The sequence below is a fragment of the Rhincodon typus genome, chromosome 3 (genome assembly GCF_021869965.1).
Source record: "Rhincodon typus isolate 14 chromosome 3, sRhiTyp1.1, whole genome shotgun sequence".
In the NCBI taxonomy this organism is placed as follows: domain Eukaryota; kingdom Metazoa; phylum Chordata; class Chondrichthyes; order Orectolobiformes; family Rhincodontidae; genus Rhincodon; species Rhincodon typus.
This window is the reverse complement of record NC_063334.1, coordinates 38,933,844-38,956,354: the sequence shown is the minus strand read 5'-3', so window position 1 is coordinate 38,956,354 and position 22,511 is coordinate 38,933,844. Positions and strand designations below refer to the sequence as shown.

Here is a 22,511-nt window from a genome sequence, read left to right as displayed (position 1 = left end):
TTCCCCTTTCTCCCGACTCCCTATGCTTTCTTTGCAGCCCATCACTTGGCTAGAATTTGGGAACGTGCATCCTTTTGTACCTCTGGATCAGGCGCAAGGATACCAGCAGTTATTCCAGGAACTGGAGCGGGACTTGTGCGAAATCACTGGATATGACAAAATCTCTTTCCAGCCAAATAGGTTGGCCTGCAATGTTTTCATTCTACCTTTTATTAAGATTCCAGTATTTGCTTTAGTCCCAGTACAGTAAACACCTCAACAGGGCGCTTGTAAACCAGAGCAACCCTGCCTTGGCATTCCCTGGCACCCTGACCTGATTCTGGAGCTATCATACAATTGGTGGCCTGGTATCGATCTTCTATTCCTTCAAGGGCAAAGATGCCACCTTCAGGAGCTGCCAACCAATTGGAGAGGCCACAGCTGGAACTGCACCTCACCAGGAGCAGCAAGGTCGAGCAGACTTGAGAAGCCAGGTGGAGTGGGGTTGAGCTCAGATTGGTCAGGCATGGTAGTTGGGGAGGTAATTGGCATCATTAGTGAGGGTGCAGTGTGGTACTTCCATCGGTTTCTCTTGCTGCCAAGACTGACATCCTTTACTATACTGTTTGCTCACCGAGGAAGAGGCCCTGCCAGTGGCTTTTTCACAATTTCAATTGCTGTCTAGCGGGAAGATCAACCTGCACATTTCCCTGACCCGAACTCAATCATGTCAGTAGGATGAAAGGTTTCAATCCTTGTTTATTGATTCTAAAGCAGCCTCGCTACACATCCCCATGGACATGAGTCAATTCTACAAAAACGTAGCTAATTAGTTTTGTTAATCTCTAATTGGAAATTAATAGCAAATTAAGTTGAAAGTTGAAACCCTTCAAACTGGACGCTGAAAATCACTGTCTCTTGCTAGGTTACATTTGCTTTGGCTCACTTGCTTGTACCTACAGTAAACATCATGTTAAGCCTCATGGGATCAACAACAATCTATTTATAAAACACCTTTCATATTGTAAAGTCTCTCCAATGTGATTCACAGGATCGTTATCAAACAAAAGTTTCTGCTAATCCACATAAATGTTTAGAATGAACGCTTGATCAAACAGGTTGAAGGTGGTCCTTCAAATGAAAGAGGGAGAGAGGCGTGGAAAGGTTTAGGGAGTGAAAATCTAGTCCTAGGCAGCTGAAAACACTTGAATCAGTGGGGGAGAGTTTAACCCCGGCAACACTTGAGCCAGAATTGGAAGAGCTCATGTACTTGGCATGTTGGAGGAGATTACTGATTTGGAGAGGGTCAAAGCTGTGGACGGATTTGTAAACAAGAATGATAATTTTAAAATTGTGATTTTACTTAATCCGAGCTAAGGTGGGTCAGAAATCACGTGATGGGTGAACAGGATTTGGTGCAAGTTAGAATGCTAGCAGGAGGGATTTGGATAGCCTGTAGTTTAGAGGGCGGAATGTGGGACACCAGCCAAGAGTACATGAGAATAGTCAATGTCATGATTGTAACGAGGTCAACCAGTTGGACCTCCATAGAATAGGAGCACCCTGATTAGGGCTGTTAATCTGGCCTAATCAGGGAGCCCTGGCTGACATATGAAACGGGTACCTGACTCTGAGGCAGTGCCACAGTCCAGGATTGTTCATGTCTAAGTAAAAGGTGACTTGGTGATGGGATACAGGTGTTATTAGCGGTGGAACAGCAAGGTGGCTTATGGTTAGCACTGCTGCCTTACAGCGCTAGGGGTCCAGGTTCGATTCCCACCTCGGATGACCGTCTGTGTGGAGTTTGCATGTTCTCCCATGTCTGTACGGGTGCTCTTTTCCTCCCATAGTCCAAAGCTGTGCAGGTTAGGTGGATTGGCCAGGCTAAATTGCCCATAGTGTCCAGGGATGTGTCAGTTAGTTGGATGAGCCGTGGGAAATGCAGGGCTACAGGGAAAGGGAATGGGAATGGGGATGGGTCTGGGTGGGATACTGTTTGGAGGGGCGATGTGGACTTGTTGGGCAAATTGTAGAGAATGAGCCCGGTATGTGGAAAGAATGTGTTTTTTTTCCGAGCAAATGACATTGTGGCAATAGTATGAAAAATGAATAATTCTCCAGACAGCCTGTGGACCAGCAATTTTTTTCTGTCATTAGGAGCTTTACTTTCTCTGAAGCACCAGATACTAAAACCTTTCAAGAATTGACTGACATAGTTAAGTAATATTACAACCCCAAACTTCCTCTACTTCTGAGATACTATCACTTTTACTCAGCAATTTGAGAATCAGGAGAATCTGTATCAGGGTTTTTGACTAGGTTAAAAGGACTGGCAGAGTCCTGTGAATTTGATTTAATTCTTAATAAGATACTTGGAGACCATCTGATATGTGGGATTAATGATGTAAATATTCAAAAACACATGCTGACGGGAGCCCAACTGGATTTCAAACAGACACTATAACTGGCTTTGTCATTAGAAAATATGGCAAGTAAAGCATACAGGTTGCAAGGTATTCCAATGCATGTGGACATCCTCACCAGTCCAACTGAGTTTGGAGAACACTACTTGAGTGCAGGGAATTACATAGCCTCACTCAGGGCATGTCCTGAAGAAATGAACTCTAGGTCAACCCACAGCGAAACCCCAAAACAAAGCCAAGCCTTGGCCAAATGGTTAAAATTTTCTTCAGAGTCCTGGCCAGCAAGCCATTGTTGCTGGTATGTGGACTCGAGACAGCAAAAGAGTCATACTAGACCTAAATTGAGTAAGATAACTGAGGCCAGTACCCAGGAGAGTTCATAACCTGCAAAGTTCACGTACATATGATTTGAAACAGTTAAATTGCTTAGCAACATCAAAATCCGAACCAGTCAAGACAAACGTCTGGTTAAATGGTGATCTGGTTCTAATGGAGGTTGATGCTGCCGTGGCTGTTTCAGTGATTGCAGAACCAGTCTTTAACAAAACTTGCTATGGACCCCAGCACTTAACTTTGTGCAAGACCTCAGCTAGGCTGAGAACCTATACTGGGCAACCTTTAAGGGTTAAGGTACAACTTCCATTCCGGTCTCTTATGAGAAGCAGCTGGTTCAGTTACCAGTGATTGTAATAAAAGGTTCAGGTCCAACCTTCATCGGGCAAAATTGGTTTGAAGAGATTCATCTGGATTGGCTCAACATTTTTCAGTTAGTAAATGGCTGCTTGAGTGAAGTCCTAATTAAATAGCCCCTGGACTTTCCTGGAAGGTATCAGGAGCCAAGGCCACCTTGCATGTTGACCAGGAAGCAATTCTGCGATTCTGTAAGGCCTGCCCAGTGTCATTTGCCTTATGGGCAAAAGCAGATGCAGAAATCAGAAGACTGGAAAGTGAAGAAATTATCAAACCAGTCTAATTCGTGGAATGGGCAGCATTGGTCGCACTGATTTTGAAGTCCGATGGATCAGTTCGCTTTTGTGGGCGTTTTAAACAAATGGTAAACCATTTATCACAGCTCGAAAAATACCCAGTCCCTCGGATAGAGGATTTACAAGCAAAGCTGGCGGGGGGTGCAGTCCTTCACAAAGTGGGACAAGAGCCATGTGCACTTGCAATTATGTTTAGACCAGGATTCCCAAATGTATGCTACAATTAATACTATAAGGGCATCTACCAATATAGGAGACTGCCATTTGGGGTATCGTCAGTCTGTTCAAAATATCAGCAGTCAATAGAGAATATTTTGCAAGGTTTACCTCAGGTCGCCATTTACTGGATGACAGCCTAGTAACAGGGAAAACTAACAAGGACTACTTGGAGAAATTAGATATAAACCTAAGGCATTTTTTCCAAGGCAGGCATATGCCTAGAAAGGGAAATATATGTTTTCCAGGCCCCCCCGTGGAATTTACTTGAGCGGCAGAGTCAACAAGACTGGGTTACACCCTTTTTAGAAGATAAAGTAAGGGTGATCAAAGGTGCCCTGGCTCCAACTTCTGTCCAGGAGCTTAGGTTATTTCTTGGGCTGGTAAGTTATTATGGAAGGTTCATACATAACCTGACATCTATCCTGGCACCTTTGCATCAACTCCAAAAAAATGGTTAGCCTTGGAAATGATCGCATAGACAAACTTTCAATTAAGTAAAGACAAAGCTATCATTCTCTAAGGTGTTGACTCATAATGATCCCAAGAAATATCTAATATTGACATGCCATGCCTCCTTGTATGGCTGCTGAGTGATATTAGCTCATAGATGGAGAAGAACGCCCAATAGCTTATGCATCCAGGACTTTGGTTAATGCAGAGGGCAAATCTGCCCAAATAGATAAAGAAGGATTGGCGGTCATATTTAGGGTCAGGAGGTTCCACAAGTAACTTTAAAAAGGAGCAGGCAGTGCCACCCATAGCTTCAGGCCACATTTAGCAGTGGGCTATAATACTAGGTGAGTATAACTATATATTGGAGCACTGTCCAAGAGGCCAAGTAACAAATGTGGATGCATCCAGCTGCCCCCCATTATCAGATACACTACCAGTGGTACCCCAATGGAAGAATCTAATGATATCAAATTTTCTGGACATGCTTCCAGTCACAGCTAACAATATCAGACTTTGGACACAGAAGGATCCAGTCCTTTCCAAATTGAAGCACCTGGTTTTGAAGGGAGAAGGCAAAAGGCCATCACAACGAGAATTGAAACCTTTTTGGGCCCAGAAAGGACCAGCTCACGGTAGAGGACAGCATATTGTGGGGAGCAAATGTCATCACCAGATACTGGCTAAATTCCACCAAGGCCAGCTAGGGGTCTCCAAAATCAAGATGTTGGCAAGAAGTTATGCCTGGTGGCCAGGCATGGATGCAGATATAGCTGTGTTGGTGGGGCAGTACCCAGAGTGCCAACAAGGACAAAAATTACTGCCAGCAGGAACCCCCCCTGCATAACATTCATGAGAATGGCTGGGTGAACCTTGGACTCAGTGCATATTGACTGTGCAGGAACTTTTCAAGTGTTCAATGTCATTGTGGATGCCCACTGAAAGTGGATGGATATGCAGAGTCCATTCATCAAACACTGGGATGGCGACAGAAAAACTGCATGCATCTTTTGCAGTGCACAGAATCCTGGAAGTGTTAGTCACAGATAACAAACCATCATTAATCAGTAGGGAATTCAGTTATTTCTTAAAGTTGAATGGATTCTACACGTAAGGTCAGCTCCCCACCACTCATCATCCAACGACCTGGTAGAAACAGTGGTCCACACTTTGAAGGCTGGACTGAAGAGATGGCCCACAGCATCGCTTGATACAAACTGTCACAGTTCTTGTTTGACAATAGGACCACCCCTCATGCAACTACAGGGATGGTGTCGGCAGAGTTGCTAAAGGATAGAAGACTCTGTACCACTTTAAGGCTAATGTTCCTGAATCTTGGGGGAGGGTGAAACGTCATCAGGGAGTCCACTGCCTGACGCAAGACTCTGCCAAGTGAGAGAGACAGTTTGAGACACAGAGCAAAGTTTGGTGTAAGAAACATGAAATGGCCCGGCATGGGTCAGAGGCATGTTTGATGTGAGGTCAGGACCGGTGACCCAAAGTTTGGGTAGGTGCGACACTCCTGAATGAGCATGTAGACCGTATGAAAGCCGCAAATTCTCAAATGGTGCAGGAACAGAGTGGGCCGTGCCCTTCAAAACCTTTAGAAATGTTGGCGGAACCCGTGGGGTCAGCCAGCATTTCTAAAGGTTTTGACTCGAGAACGTTGACAGAGGGGGGAACCTGTGGGTTCACCCCCTCTGTCAACATTGTCGAGTCCTCTGATTCCGAGACGGACATGTTGGAAGTAGCCGCTTCGATGCTGTTGCTGCTGGAAAAAGCGAGTGAAATTTTACTGAGACACTCCTGGCCACGAGCTGAGTTCCCATGTGGTACATGCTGGCAATGTTGGGTGACAAGCCGGAGGAACCTGTTCTGGTGCTAAGATGCCCCAGGAGGCTCTCCAAGAAGAAAGACCGGCCTGTGTCTGCTGGCTCAGGAGGAGGACCATAGCGATTGTAATGAGGTCAGCCAGCCGAGTTCCCTGATTGGGGCTGTTAAACTGATGCAGTCAGGGAGTCCTGGCTGACACACCAAGGTTGGATGTCCGAGACACTGACACTCTGGTGCCTGACTCATAGAACATAGAACATTACAGCACAATACAGGCCCTTCGGCCCACGATGTTGTGCCGAACTTTTACCCGAAACCTAAGGTCTATCTAACCTCCACCGCTACCTTATACTATCATCCATATGCCTATCTAATAGCCGCTTAAATGCCCCTAATGAGGCCGAATCCACTACCCTCTCCGGCAATGCATTCCATGCCCCATGCCCGACTCTGCATGAGGTAGTACTAAAATCAAGGACTTTTCATGTCTAAACCAAAGGTGACTTGGTAATGGGATACCAGCTTCTGTGGAGTTGCTTCTGTGGAGTTACTTCAGTCAAGTCTCCAGGCGATGATGGAATAATCGAGCAGCAGGCAAGCTGAGGACAGAGTGGAATTGGGTGATGTGAGTGAAGTGGGAATGGATTTGTCTTAGTGCTTAGCTGGAGAACTTTGTTTATTCAGTAATGGACATGCGCAAGCTGTCTTACAATTCTGAAATGGTAGAGGGGCCAAGAGGTAATGGTATGGAAGAGCTGGATGTTTTCAGTGCATGTTTGCAAACTGATGCTACATTTATTACGTAATATTGTTGTGGGGACTGGTATGGTACATCATGCAGATGAGATATTAGTGTCAACATGGGTGACACATGGGGTAAAGGTGTAGGAGCAGGAAGAGAAGCCATCACTGGTCATTCTCTGACTGCGATCAGATAAACAACAATAGCATCTTGTGAGAGAAGTCACAGCCAGTTCTGGTTGAAGCTAGCGAGATGTTAGAGGAGGACAGTGTGTTGATTGTGGCAAAGGTTGCCCAACAGATTAGGAAGGATGAAGAGGACCTTTATAACAGCCACGTGCAATATCATTTGTAATACTGATTTTGGAAAGCAGTCTTTCAGGGCTTTGGCAGAGGCTGAAACTTGAGTGGAGGGAGTCAAAAATGGAATTACTGGGAATGGTTTATTTTTGGGAGGGAGTGGGGATCAATAAGACTACAAGATTTTCTAGAGGAAAGGGAGGTTGAAAACCAGGCCAGAGCTTGAAACGGTTGCCCTATGAGGGGTAAGGTAAAAATGCAGATTTGAAGGAAAAAGGGCCAGTAGCTGAGGAGCAGAGCTATTAGCAATATTGACTATCATAGGCTCCCAAGAAGAAAAGTTGTCAGCTCTGCGATTCTGGGGAGTGGCTTTGAGAAAGTGGGAAGTGAGTATCCTGAACAAGATGAGCTCAGAAGGGCAAAGGGGAGGAAGGAGAAAATCTGGAGGAAGGTAGAAGTTCAAGACTGGAAAGAGAGCCTTCTTAAGAGAAGGCTTGACTCTGAGCGAGGGAAAGGGGGGTGAAACAGGTAGCTGGTCAGATGATCTCAGTCTTAATGTCAAAGTAATTTAGGCATAGCTGCCTTAGGCCTCAGGATTGGCATGATCATAAATAAAAATTCACACAGGAGATGAGGTTGACCTTGCATTGCTGTTCCAAAGGTGCTGACTAATTACAGTTTGATATGCAATGTAGACTCAATGTTACATCACCCAAGTTAATCATTTCCTTCTTCAATGATCCTCGACAGTGGACAGCAGTCAGAGCTATTTTTAATATAGGGAACACTATATTCTCAACCTGAATCCTAAACATTCTAAAGAGTGTATATGTAATAACATAATTCTGATCTGTGACCAAACTAGACTTTGGGCAGCTTTTATTTTCAACAGATACGCCCTGAATGATTTTGTTTAATTAGAAAGGAACAAGTTGATTTAGCACAATCATAATCTTATATAGATATAGATAACGGGAACCTAATCCAACAATAAGTCCATATTAGTTGTATCACACCAAATAGAATTGATAAAAATTGGATGAGAAGAATGGCAAGAAATAAAACTCTGTTTTAATTTTCAGCCAAAGATTACTCACTCAATAACTCTCAGCAATTAACATTAGTCAATGCAAGTTATGGGAGGGTAATTATGAAGTAAATTATTAAATCGACAAGCATACATTGAAAAATAAAAGCTTTTCAGATTCATTGGGTTAAAAGATGCCACACAGATCTCAACATCCTCTGGTAAACTTAGCCAAACCCTTGAAATGGCTTCATGGGCTCCTAGGCTCAAGTGCCTTTGGGGAGAAAACATCTGCCCCCATCCAGGCCTGACTGGAAAGCTGCATGTGTGTGGATGTGAGTGATTGGGCTTGTACCATCGGGGTACCTGCCAACACTCACTGCCCTGACTCGTGAAGCATGTGCTGCTCAGCCAAGCTGCCAGAAGTTCTCGGGCTAGAGAAATCAGTGCTTCAGTGAGGCAGGAGGAGAATATATGATGAAAAGTGGGTAGCACAGTGGCTCAGTGGTCAGCACTGCTGTCTCACAGCACCAGCAACCCAGCAACCCAGCATCTCCCGCCTTCGGGCAACTGTCTGTGTGGAGTTTGCACATTCTCCCCGTGTCTGCGTGGCTTTCCTCTGGTTTCCTCCCACAGTCCAAAGTTGTACAGCTTAGGTGGATTGGCCATGCTAAGTTGCCCATAGTGTCCAGGGATATGCAAGCTAAGTGGATTAGCCATGGGAAGTGCAAGGTTACAGGGATAGGGATGGGTGTGGGTGTGGGTCTGGGTGGGATACTGTTTGGAAGGTCGGTGTGGACTTGATGAGCCAAATAGCCTGCTTCCACTCTGTAGGGATTCTATGAGAGAAAAGAAGCTTTTTCTTCCCATGTGCCCACAGGATCAGGAAAATCAAGACTGTCAAGAAAAGCTAGACTGAGATTTTTATTCTACACTGTCGGGAGTTCAGCACAGCTGTAGTAGTACCAGCTCTTCCCAATTTCCTGTCAATCAGTTAGTAAATAAATTGCCAATTCAGCATTTTCTTCTGTAGCATTGGTATCTTTCACTTATTGGTGGCATGCCCTCTGTGTAGATTATTGCACTTTTTAAATGTTATCTTATCTTTCTGCCTGCTTGAGCGGTGTATAAAAAAACAAATTCAGAATTCCTGTTTCACGTATTGACTTATTGTGCACCTGATAGTGTTTGTTTGCCTTATCTTTATAGAACCACGATGTTTGTGTAATGTTGGATATCTTAAAGAATATTAAACTGTGATTTAACCATGTAGCTTGAAATATACTTTGTTTCCTTCTGAACATTAGACTTCACCTTCCCCCTTCCATACACTGTACCCCCTTCACACTTTAATCAGGTTACTGCCAGGAGTAATGTCTTTGGTCTCGCAGATTTATTTAAATTAGTTGACACTAGACTCTCTGGTGTGATAAACCTTCTGCAGTGCCAGTGGAAATAGTTGCTGATCTGATGCACTTTTAATACTTGTTGGTTTGGGGATATTGTTATTGCAGAACATTCTTGTGTGCAGTTCTGGTCACCACACTACCAGAAGGATGTGGATGCTTTGGAGACGGTACAGAAAAGGTTTACCAGGATGTTGCCTGTTATGGAGGATTTTAGCCATGAAGAAAAGTTGGCTAGACTGGGTTTGTTTTCACTGGAATGCAGTAGGTTAAGGGGGCGATCTGATAGTAGTTAATAAGACTGTGAATGGCGTGGATAGAGTGGAAATCATGAGGCTTTTTCCCAGGGTGGAGGGATCAATTACTGGGGGACACGAGTTTAAGGTGCGGGGGTGGGGAGTTTAAAAGATGTGTAAGGCAAGTCTTTCACACAAAGGGTGGTGAGTGTCTGGGACGCATTGCTAGAGGAGGTGGTAGAAGCAGACACAATAGCAGTATTCAAGAAGCACCTGAACAAATACATGAATAGGAAGGTAACAGAGGGTTACAGATCCTGTTAGTGAAGACTGTTTTAGTATGGAAGGGCAAAATCTGTGGGCACAGGCTTGGAGGGCCGAAGGGCCTGTTCGCATGCTGTATTGTTCTTTATTCTTCTTTGTTCTTGCATACTGTCCAATCAGGCCAGAGATGCGTGGACTTAAAATGTAGAAGATGCCCTCAAGGAAAGTGTATCTCATTTATGGATGAGATAAAAGAGGCATTTATATGATTGCAACAATTTAGTATTCATACATGTTGTTTAGTATTACTCATGTGCTTTTACTTTGATTTCTTGTACAGTGGCGCACAAGGTGAATATGCTGGATTGGCGGCAATTAAGGCTTATTTAAATTCAAAAGGAGAAAACCAGAGAACTGTAAGTAACTTATAGCATACCACTTGTATTCCTTCACTAACTAACAAGACTAAATTCAGTAGTTAACTGATATTTGGAAGAGAATGATTTGGTGAGAGATGGTGATGTAGTGGTAATGTCACTGGATAAGTAATCTAAAGGCCCAGTTAATGTTGTGTCTGGATTCAAACCCATCACAGCATTTGAATTAATTTAATAGTTTTGGCAAGAAACTGATCTCCGTGCCAGTGAAAATCATCCTCTTTGGGTTCAAAAATGTCCTTTAGGGAACAAAATCTTCCATTGTTATCCAATCTGGCCAACGTGTGACTCTAAACCCACCACAATGTGGTTGACTTTTAATTCCCCTCAATTTATAAACCATTAGGGACGGGAACAAATAACAGCGACACCAACATCACATTAAAGAGAAAAAGGAAAAAAAAATTGAAAGAGGGATAAGATTGTTTTTCTTGGGGTCTTCATCCTGTTCTTTTTTAAGATGATGACATAACCTAGAACATATTGTTGCTGGTAGAAGAATGTCCTGTGAACATGTTAATATTAACATTGTTAACAGTCAGTATGATGCTGTCCAGATGCAGCCAGTTAGCTTTGACCGTTCTGTGTAAAAGTCTTAGCTCCTTGATTTAACTCTTTCCCTCTTTAAAAAAAAAAACAGAGAAACATAAGAGCAAGAGTTGGCCAGTTAGCCCATCGAGTCTGCTTTACAATTCAATAAGGTATGGTTGTGATCTCGGTTCTATTTTTCTCTCTGTACTCACATAATCTCAGATGTCATTAATTTTGACAGGTGATCAAAAAGTGTCAATTTGAAGTTAATCTTCTCACACCAAGCTATAATAATGGGAATAGCTTGATATTTGTTGGATGGGATCACACTGATGATGTGAGTCATAGGGTCATACAACATGGAAACAGACCCTTTGGTCCAACCAGTCCATGCTGAACATAACCCCACATTAAGCTACACCCACTTGCCTGCTGCTGGCTCATATCCCTCCAAACCTTTCTAATCATGTACTTATCCAAATGTCTTTTAAACATTGTGATTACACCTGCATCCACCACTTCCTTAGGAAGTTCATTCCAACCATGAACCATCCTCTGTATAAAAACTTTGCCCCTCAAGTCTTTTTTATATCTTTCTCCACTCACCTTAAAAATATGCCACCTAGTCTTGAAAACCCCCAACATGGGGAAAAGACAATTACCATTAACTCTATTTGCACCCCTCATTATTTTACAAACTTCTAAAAGATTGCCTCTCAACCTCCTACCCTCCAGTGAAAAAAGTCCCAACCTGTCCAGCCTTTCTTTATAACTCAAACGTTCCATACCTGGCAGCATCCTGGTAAATCTTTTCTGAACCCTTTCCAGCTTAATAATATCCTTCCTATATCTGGGCGACCAGAACTGAACCTATTGCAGAAGGGGCCTCACCAATGTCGTCTTCATGAATGTTGAATTCCTATACTCAAAGGACTGAGCAATAAAGGCAAGTGTGCCAAATGCCTTTTTAACCACCCTGTCTATATGTGATGCAAACTTCAAATAATTATATACCAGTACCCCTAGGTCACTCTGTTCTACAACATGACCCAAGGCCCTACCATTAATTTTATAAGCCCTACCCTTGTTTGTTGTACCAAAATGCAATGCCTTGCATTTATCCAGATTGAACTCCACCTGCAATTTTTCAGCCCATTGACCCATTTGATCAAGATCCCTTTGTAGTCGTAGCAAACATCCTTGACTGTCTAATGTGCCTCCAATTTTGTTGTCATCCACAAACTTACTAACCATGCCTTCTATGTTCTCATCCAAATCATTTATATAAATGACAAACAGAGGAGGACCCGGAACTGATCCCTGTGGAACACCCCAAGTGACAAGCCTCCAGTCAGAAAAGCAACCCTCCACCATGACTTCCGGTCTCCTGCCATTAAGGCAATTATGTATCCATTTGACAAGCTCATCCAGAATCCCATGTGGCCTAACTTTACTAATTAGTCTACCATGCAGAACCTTGTCGAAGGCTTTACTAAAATCCAAATAAATAACGTCTACTGCTCTGCCGTCATCAGTCTTTTTGGTAACTCCCTTAAAAAGCTCAGTCAAGTTTGTGAGACACGATTTTCCTGGCACAAAATTGTGCTGACTATCTCTAATTAATTTTTGCCTCTCTAAATGTCCATAAATCCTATCTTTTATAATCACTCCCAACAATTTACCCACAATTGATGTCAGGCTTGCAGGTCTATAGTTCCCCATTTTCACCTTACAGTTTTTCTTAAACAAAGGTACAACAATGTTGGGAGTTTTCTATAGACCTCCCAACAGTCCACAGGAGACCGAGGAATAGATATGTAGTCAGATACTGGAAACGTGTGAGAAAAGCAGCAGAACCCCTAGGAACATTAACATACAGACGGATCTGGGCATGCAGGTCCACAGTTCCCTAAAAGTAACAGCACAGTTGGCCAGGGTGATTAAGAAGGCATACGGCATGCTTGCCTTCATTGGCTGGAGCATGGAGCACAAGAGTTGGCAAACCATGTTGCAGCTATATAAAACACTTGTTAGGCTGCAATGGAGTATTGCGTGCAGTTTTGGTCGCCACACTACCAGAAGGACATGGAAGCTTTGGAGAGAGTGCAGACAAGGTTCACCAGGATGTTGCCTGGTCTTGAGGGCATTGGCTATGAGGAAAGGCTAAAAAGACTAGGATTGTTCTCACTGGAAAGACAGCGGCTGAGAGGAGACCTGATAGAGATCTACAAAATTGAGAAGCACAGATAGAGTGGTTAGGCAGAGGCTTTTCCCCATGGTTGAAGTTTCAATTACAAGGGGTCACAGGTTCAAGGTGAGAGGGCGAAAGTTTAAGGGAGATGTGCGAGGAAAGTTTTTCACGCAGAGAGTGGTCAGAGCCTGGAATGCACTGCCAGAGGAGGTGGTGAAAACAGGCATGTTGGCAACATTTAAGAGGCATCTGGATGGTTACATGAAAAGGGAGGGAATAGCGGGATAGGTACCGAATAAGGGCAGAAAGTTTGTCTTTTCGTTTAGTTAGGGCATGATGACTGGCACAGGCTTTGAGGGCCGAAGGGCCTGTTCCTGTGCTGTACTTCCTCTTTTGTTCTTATTAGCCACCCTCCACTCATCAGGCACCTCACCCGTTGTTATAGATGATGCAAATATTTCTGCAAGGGGAAATAGAAGGAGAGAATTCATTGATTATTAAAGAATTCCAATAGTTCTGTTAACAGTGAATGGGACACTTGCCAATAAAGAAAACCATAGCACTCACAAATGTGTTCATTGTTTTAGGTTTTTATTTAACTGCATAAGTGTTTTTTCAGCAAATGATTGGATATACTTTGAGTCCACATGTTTTTTTTCTGTCCTGTTCACTTGTCAGAGGTGGTATTCATAATTTGCCCATGAAATTCCATCCAGTTTTAGATTGGTCTTAAGAATTTATCCATCCTGATTTTTACTGTTGAGATATATTTGTTTGCTCATATATTGTAATGATTTATTTTACACATGTTGACATTAAACCACGCTCATGAATTAAGAATATCGTATTAAATGGACTGCAAAAATAAAGCAGTGGTGTTGGTTCTCATAAATGGAAAATTTTGAGCATGTTTTGGAACGCTGCCATGTAAAAGAGAGCAGAGGTTGACCCAGGAACCTTTGGGCTGTTGGCTGATATTTGCCGAAGCAACAGTGAAATTGTGATATTTGGATGTGATGCTACAATCTGGAATGGACTCACTTGGATTCCCACTCCTGATCGATATCCTATTAGAAAATGTGAACACGACGAGAGGAGAATTCAGTTTGGTTGTGGTGGCCCATAGTCTAATATCCTGTGGACAGTCATTGACAAAGGGGTTCCTTAGCTCAGAAACAAAAACCGAAATTACTGGAAAAGCTCAACAGGTCTGGCAGCATCTGTGAAGACAAATCAGAGTTAACGTTTTGGGTCCGGTGACCCTTCCTCAGAACTGGTTCCTCAGCTCAGTTGGCTAGATGGTTAACGCACAGCTTAGAAAGATGGATAGCAGCAGCACGAGTGCAATTCCTATTCCGTCTGACTTAGACTCGGGACTTACACTTTGTCCATTCTTAATGCCAGCTGGGTGCCCCACAAGCTACTAACTGATTATCTTCTAATGTAGAGAAATGCCTGCAGTCTGTCATGGATAATAGCTAATTATCTACATGCCTGATCATGCGCAAGAAGATTTCCACATGGGCAATTTGCATGACTTTGTGTGCCCAGAGTTAATTAAGTTAGTACATTTGGTAAAAGAAGGATGGATATTAATCTTAGATTTACTATTTTGTTCCTGATTTTACTGTCCTGTAAAATATGACCTTTCTGAAGGTCCGTATTATTGAGACTGTAACGCTGTTTCTGTTCACATACTACCCATCAAAGCATTTTCCTGCTCAGAATTGTAGTGGTCCGATGTAGATTAAATGTAGGGTGAGGCTTCTCATGATTCATAGTGTATAATACTACCAAGATTGACAACAGTGAAAGAGAAGACAGCATAAATTAGGAATGAGAAATTAATGAAAGTTTTAGTTTAGAAAAAAACTACAGAAGGTGAAGGCGGAACAAAAGATTAAAAGAATTTTGTGGTTTTTGGTAGTAGGACAGAATGGGGCTAAATTAGACTGTTTGGATATTTGATGTCATTTTCAACCCTTAGATCTCCTTCTGACCTGAGGAACACTGCCTATTTCCACTTCTCTAATGTGGTTCAACTCTGTTGCTGCCTTAGCAGGTCTGCTGCTGAGCCCTCATGTGGGTTACCTCAAGTGTCAGCTCTTCCAACACGCTGTTTGCTGGCCTCCCACATTCTACTCTCCCTAAACATGAGGCCATCCAAAACTCTATCTTTACTGGCACCAGGTCCTGGTCACTTACTGTCTGTGCTCACTGACCTGCATTGTCCCCTGTTTAAACAATTCTCAATTTTAAAATTCTTATCATTGCTTACAAATCCGTCCTTGCCTTTCCCCTCCCTTCTCCCTCCCTATCTCTGTAATGAACTAGCCATATAATCCTTGGAGTTATTAGTCTAGTCTAATTCTGGTCACTTGAACAACTATAATATTAATTGCTGCACCATTGGTGACCAGCTGTCTGGCTCTTAAGGTCCATGTTGCTGAGAAATTCTTTGTTCTTCGAAAATGGTCCTGAAAACCTGCCTTTAAGCTTTTTGTAATCTGTTCTAGAATCTCTTTGTGCGGTGTGGTAGCATAGTTTGCTTGATTTGGGCATTTCATGTTCGAAGTATTCTGTAAATACAAGTGCTTTCTTGGAAAGTTTGTAACGATAAGTTTTGATTTCCTAACATTGCGGTTGTAGGCAAATATACTTAGTTATATCAGAGACTGTTTGAGGAACAATGGTTATTTGTGTTGGAAAAAGTGGAGATATGGTGAGAGAAAAAGATAGAGGAATAAGCGACATGTTTGTTGCATTCTGTTCAGTATTTTGAGATGTTTGAATTGCATCCTCGCATTTTAGGATTATTCAAGACTTTGTAAAACTTGAGGAGAGTTATCATGCAAACATAAATGAGGAACTGGAATAGACCTACTCTGCTATTTAATAAGAGTATAGCTGATTTGATTATAATCTCAGCTCTACATTCCCACCTACCCCCGATAGCTCTTCATCCCCTTGATGATCAAGAACTTTTCCACCACAGCCTTAAAAATATTCAGATGCACTGCTTCCACTGCCTTTTGGAGGAGGAAGTTCCAAACGTTCATAACCTTCTGAGGGGAAAATAAAATTCTCCTCATCTCTGTATGAAATGGGTGACCTCCTATTTTTAAACAGGGACACCTCGTTCTGGATTCTCCCAATAGAAACAGAGGCCCTCTCCACATCTGCCCAGTCAAGCCCCCTCAGGAGCCTAACATTTGTAGAAAGGAGAAGTGAATGTGTTCGGCTAAACAGGCAAAAATTAGGTCATGGGAGACAGCTAGAACAATAAAAGGACGTGAGGGTTCCATTTAGGATCATAGATGCCATTGAGCTTTGTGGAGTCAATAACAGAGACTGGTACAGAGTTACCCCCACAGGACAGCTAGAAACCCACCCTGACTTCTGAGCATGTGTGGACACAGCCCCAGAGAATTGACCAATTTATTGTTTCCAGTTGAGCAGAGCAGGGAAGATGTATGTTGTGAGGAATTGAGCAATTAAATAAAGGCATCCAGAGTAAGAGAATTATATCACGTGCAGTTGTTGAGTGAATCGGTAAATGCACCATCCTATGCATTTATCTCAAATTTTCAGCACCGCCAGCATAGACTGGTTGGACCGAAGGGTCTGCTTCCATGCTGTACGACTCTGACCCTGCATGCAGTGGGCTGATTTGAGCAGTAGAAAAAAAACCAAAGCTTCCTCTGCCATTTGGATCAAGAGTCATAACAGAAGTAAACTCTGTTTCTCTCTCCGCAGATGCCAGACCTGTTGAGTTTCTCCAGCACTTTTTGTTCTTGCTCCACTATTAGTAGTTTTGTCGTGCCTGGCTTGAGGGTCTCAACTCAGGAATTCCCTCTCCTGTCTCCATTAAGTCAGCCCTTAGAATTTACTGAAGCTGAATTATTGGTATAGTATAACATTACGTATAGTCTGCAGCCGTAGCAAGCCTTTTGTGATATTGTGATCATCTCCATTCTTAGCTATGCCACTGAAGGGGATCAAGAGGTTGCAAATGTGAAGGTTGAATTTCTGTTCTGATTTTCTATCTCAACATTCATAGGAGAGCGGGGCATATAACCCCCACTTTTTCTTTTCCTGTGTCTGTGCAGCTTTTTTCTTGTTGTTAATACAGACTAGCAAGAGAACCCTTTAGAAGGGAAGCTCCCTGCCTCCATTGTCAAGAAACAGCCTTTGGTAAAATAACTAAGTATTGAGGATTTTGCAATGCCCTTTCACAAAATCTAGTCTCTACAAAACTCACCAAGGCTTTTCTGACAGCACCTTCCAACCTATGAATACTGCACCTAGAAGGACAAAGGCAGCAGCCCCATGAGAACACCACCACTTATAAATTTGCTTCCAAGCCACTCACTATCCTGACTTGGAAATATATCGTTGTTCTGTCATTGTTGCTGGGTCAAAATACTGGAACTCCTTAACAGCATTTTGGATGTACCTACAGTAAGTCAAAGGTTGCAGCAGTTCAGGAAGGGAATTCACTACCACCTTCCCAGGAGCAATTGGAATGAACGATAAATGATGATACGATGACAGAAGTAGGCCATTTGGCCCATTGAGTCTGCTTCACCATTCAATGAAATCGTGGCAGATCTGATCATCTTCAACTTAACTTTCCTGCCTTTTCCCTATAAGGCAGGAAAGTAGAGTTGAAATTATCAATGTTCGCCTAGCTAGCGAACCTCACCGAAATGACATGCATGAATTTTGAAAACCTAATTAATATTTTTAACACACTGTTCAAACCAGGTGTGTTCCAGACCACTTGGACACATTTATCTATAAAGGTTTGATGTAAAATCCATACTTGTTACCTGTTCTTGTTAAAGGCATGCTTCCCCCTGGTGGCTTTAAGGAGTATTGACCATCCACTATGTTGGAGATCATACACTATATTGGATAAACAAACATGGGTTGGAGATTCTGCTAACTTTGCTACATCAACGAACAATGGAAAGAATTGGCAAGGATTATAGTTACATGCATGAGTGAATGTGAAACTTAATTTCGAGCAACTTGATTTTTTAATGTAAAAATAAGTTAACTTATTTTGGCTTTTAATGTAGACCTTCTCTGGATAGCATATTCGTTGACTTGGTTTAACATAAACAATAAACATGTATTTGCATGGGAATTTGCCCCTTAGCTCTCTCTTTCTGTGCCCGGCTCTCAATAAGTTCCTTGAATTTTGTATTAAGCTATTGCCGGGGTGTTATCCTGCACTTGTCATTCTAAACCTGTCATGTACTTAATTATTTTGGTGTTTGACTCAATTTCTTTAATACAGATTTCTCTTGACATTTTTGATTGTTATTATGCTTAATTAGCTATTGTTTCTTATTCATTCTTTTTCATTAAGGCCTCTTGTCTTTCCTACCACCGACCTGTACAGGAAATGTAACTATTTAATTAAGCAGCTCGACTAAGGTGGAGTGCCAATAGGTTATTATGTGGCTGACCACATTGCATTAACTTGTGGTGTGATACCACTGGAAGGTGCATGTGCCTGGCTAAAGTATGGATATGTATGAGATGTCATGCAGGATCTGTTAAATTTGAGCAAGGTCATTGCAGCGAGTTGACTTGTAGCATTTTCAGGCACAGGGCATCTCTGCAGTAGTTCCAGTATGCCTGACTGCTCAAAGGTGTGCCTCCTGTATTTGTTTCCAGGCTGTGCCAGTAGAGCAGGGTCTGGCTGTCACATCCTGCTAGGCAAGGTGTTCTGTCATTGGTGAGGGTGCCCTGCAATGGCAAAACCCAACTGACCTTGGTCAGATGTAGAATAATGGTGACAAGGTTCTGCTGGTTCTGTTTCACATTTTAATGTTGGGTTTCCTTTCAATTGACGTTGCTGGCGTCTGCTCTGCCTTGTAATATTCCTTATCTCTGCCAAGGTTCTGAAATGTGAGCTTCCCCAAAGGTTCCGAGAGCTCTTGCCTTTAGGCAACTGTCCAAAATGGAGCAGGTGGCAAAATGTGATTTCTGAGATTCTTTCCCTTCTCCTTTCCCACACCCTCCTAAATGAGCCTGCAGATTGGCTCAGAGTAATGAATAGTAATACCCATGAGCTGGCCCTGTCTGCTCTGTAAGGTTAGATAGCTTTGCTTACAACAAATAAACAAGCCCTAAATATAGACCCCACCACAAAATCAGCCTTCAGCTTTAATGCACACCGTAGCAGATAGCGTACCTTTTCTCAATCAATACGTTGAAAAAGTATTCAAGGAATGAAACAACAATGCAAAAGTGAAAGGATTATTCTGTAACAGCTTTTAATAAAGGGCCTGTCAAGGATATTATCTTTTTTATCTATTGTTTAGAGATTTTCATAGCTATTGAAGTTTCTAAAGTTGGATTATGCAGAAGAACCTGGTGTAGGAACAATTGCCAAACAGCATTTGTGTCATCATAGTAACAAAACAAATATTAAACATTTACCTCTGACCAGACCATAACGCACAGATCCTGCTGCACCAAGAGAATTTACCATCACAAAAGAATATACAAGCATGCTGAAGTAGGAACACATAGCAATTCTCCTTTCTTCCTCAAAATACCTTTAAAGTAAAACAAAGCAAAGAGTAAAAGAAAACAGTACCAGAGCAGAGGTATTCCTGTTTTGGGTGATTTTATTTTTATAAGCTGCCATTTTAGACTGCCATCTGTATTAGAATCATTGTTTACTCGTGTCATTTATGGGCACACAGTTTATTAATATCCAGTCAAAACTGGATAGGATATTAACTTGGAGGTACCCAAAGCTGGAACACGTCAGCAATCGGTGAGGATTGCCAAACTATTACAACATCCCTTTGCATTACATATTGAAAACTATGCCCTATTCACTACGAAATTAGCCTTGCCCCAAGCTTGACACCATCCAGGACAAAGCAGCCCACTTGATTGGCACCACATCCACAAACATTCACTTCCTCCACCACCAATGCTTAGTGGAAGCAGTGTGTACTACCCACAAGATGCACTGCAGAAATTCAACAAATATCCTTAGACAGCATCTTCCAAATCCATGACTACATCCATCTAGAAGGACAAGTGCAGAAGATACATTGGGAACATCACCACCTGCAAGTTCCCCTTCAAGCCACTCACCATCCTGACCTGGAAATATATCACCATGCCTTTGTGGTTGCTGTGTCAAGATCCTGGAATTCCCTTCCTAAGGGCATTGTGGATCTACCTTCACGTTGACTGTAGAGGTTCAAGAATACAGCTCACCACCACCTTGTCAAGGGCAGCTTAGGATGGGCAATAAATACTGGTCAGCCAATGATGCCCATGTCCAATGAGTGAATAAAAATACATTCAAAGATAAGTGTAATTCTCCAGTTTAACTGAAAATATTCAAACTTGTGTGCTATTATGTCACTCTTTAAAATTTGTGTGGTATGTTGAATGGTAAATACTTGCCTTAAAAATGGGTCCAACTTCTTCGAAGCTGTTAACTAAACGATAATGTTTCATTTGTCTTTTAGCCAGGTTTTACTACTGGTGCTGCACGCATGGTGACTACCACCACCCCATCCCTCAGTCACTAGGTTAATACCATCAGTGGACGGCTGAGGCCCTTAATTGGCAGCAGGGCGGGAAGGCTGCCCATGGGCTTGATGCCTTGGTGTTAATTGGGGTGAAGCCTTCACGTCTGCTTAAATGCCCCCTCCATCTCTAGGTGTGTCACAGGACAGGGTATGAGATTCTGTCTGATCCTTTCCATTAATCTACATAGTACAGTTGATTTGCGCTGAGATCCTAAGATCTGAGTGCTTCATAAAAACCTGTCTAGTGTTTCTTCTAATGCCTTTGAAGTTCCCATTGCTCCTTCTTAACATTGTTGTGTGTGTGCAGGTCAGATGTCAATGGTTCACATTACAACAATCTGCCAATGCTGGTGAGGATCATATTTGTAAAGCTGTCTCTCAAATCAGAGGATACAGTTCTGAGTAGATAATTAACATTTTGACATTGACTTTCTGCTTACTTGTTTTGTCCTCTTTCCAGGTCTGCCTGATCCCAAGATCAGCTCATGGCACTAATCCAGCCAGTGCACAAATGGCAGGCATGAAAATCCAGCCAGTTGAAGTGGACAAGAATGGAAGCATAGACGTTGCACATTTAAAAGCCATGGTATGTAGTTTTCTAAAAGTAATGCACCCACAAAATTGACATAATAAAGACTGTACTGATCATGGCAGGAAACATTAGAACAATTATTCTGTGGCTCAGAAATAGTCCTTGATGACATGATCTTTAATATATTTTTCGATCTCAATGTTGCAAGTGTATACTGCTTTTCACAGACATATTGATCTGTACTTAATGTTCACTTCACCACATTCTTGCCTGTGCATTTGTACTACGATAGGCATATTCTCCTTAGCTGCATTTGCTGTTATTTGGAAAAACCAGTCGGCAGGTTGTGGCAGCACCAGGCCTCCTTTCTCTCCCTCCTCCTGCTGAGGAGATGGTGGAGAGCTGCCATCTTGAACTGATGCTGTCCTACTATGTTTAATCTCCACAAATGCTTAACAAGGTGAAGGTTATTTTTTTTGAAAAGTGTGCCTGTTGGTGTGTAAGGAATCTCTTTAGTTGGATGTGGTTTAATTTTGCACCGGTTCCTGCATTTCTGAATCTTCACATTTTACATCTGAGGACACTGGACAGTAACAAAAAGGAAGTGGTCAAGTCTTGCATTGCTGAATTTGGACAGGGTCAGTGTTGGAGTAAGGATGGGCGACGTGTACAGGCTAACGCATTGCAGAGAGCCAGTAGCATGATTCAGGATATTTGGTCTGCTGTGTGCACATTAATGTCATCCAGGCACACTGCTAGAGCTGTTTACACTTCAGGGATGTTGCTAATGGAAGACTCGCCATCAGGGGCGTGAAAGATAAGTGTACTTATGAGTTGAAGGATGGAGGGTAGTGGTAGGACTGTGGTGGTTGGAGAAGGTGGCAGTGTGCAGTTGACAAACTGTAGGAAACGAGATCCATAAAGTGCAAGCTTTTAAACCTGGACTTTGCTGTATTTTCTGACCAGTAGGTAACCCCATACTGCTGTTATGAATATCTCCGTACATTATGTTAGATGAGCAAACTATCTGTGTCTAAAGAGTCCTTAAAAAGGAAAGCAATGATTTAATAAATGTTGAACTCGTCATACTGCAATCTGCCAAATACAGTAAAATATGGTCCTTCAATGAGGGCTAAGGTACTGACCTCACATCATTGCACAAACTGGTATATTTTGATAATGTGACGCTATTTGAAAAGTAAACACGGATTGAATTTCGTTTCAGTACTTGTTATGTAACAACTTATTTATATTTAAAGGTGATTGCCAACAGTACCTGAGATAACAAGGTGTAGAGCTGGATGAACACAGCAGGCCAAGCAGCATCAGAGGAGCAGGAAGGCTGACGTTTCGGGCCTAGACCCTTCTTCAGAAAATCCTTC

The 22,511-nt window shown here is 42.5% G+C and overlaps 1 protein-coding gene across 1 annotated transcript in view; it reads left to right on the top strand.

Moving 5' to 3' along the window:
* Positions 1-22,511, top strand: part of gldc (glycine dehydrogenase (decarboxylating)) — a 172,267-nt gene that overhangs the window by 89,961 nt on the left and 59,795 nt on the right. Inside the window, exons 15-17 of the mRNA XM_048595226.1 lie at positions 38-180; positions 10,205-10,280; positions 21,058-21,183. Of these exons, the coding sequence (XP_048451183.1) occupies positions 38-180; positions 10,205-10,280; positions 21,058-21,183 (345 nt within the window). The remainder of the gene's footprint in view (positions 1-37; positions 181-10,204; positions 10,281-21,057; positions 21,184-22,511) is intronic.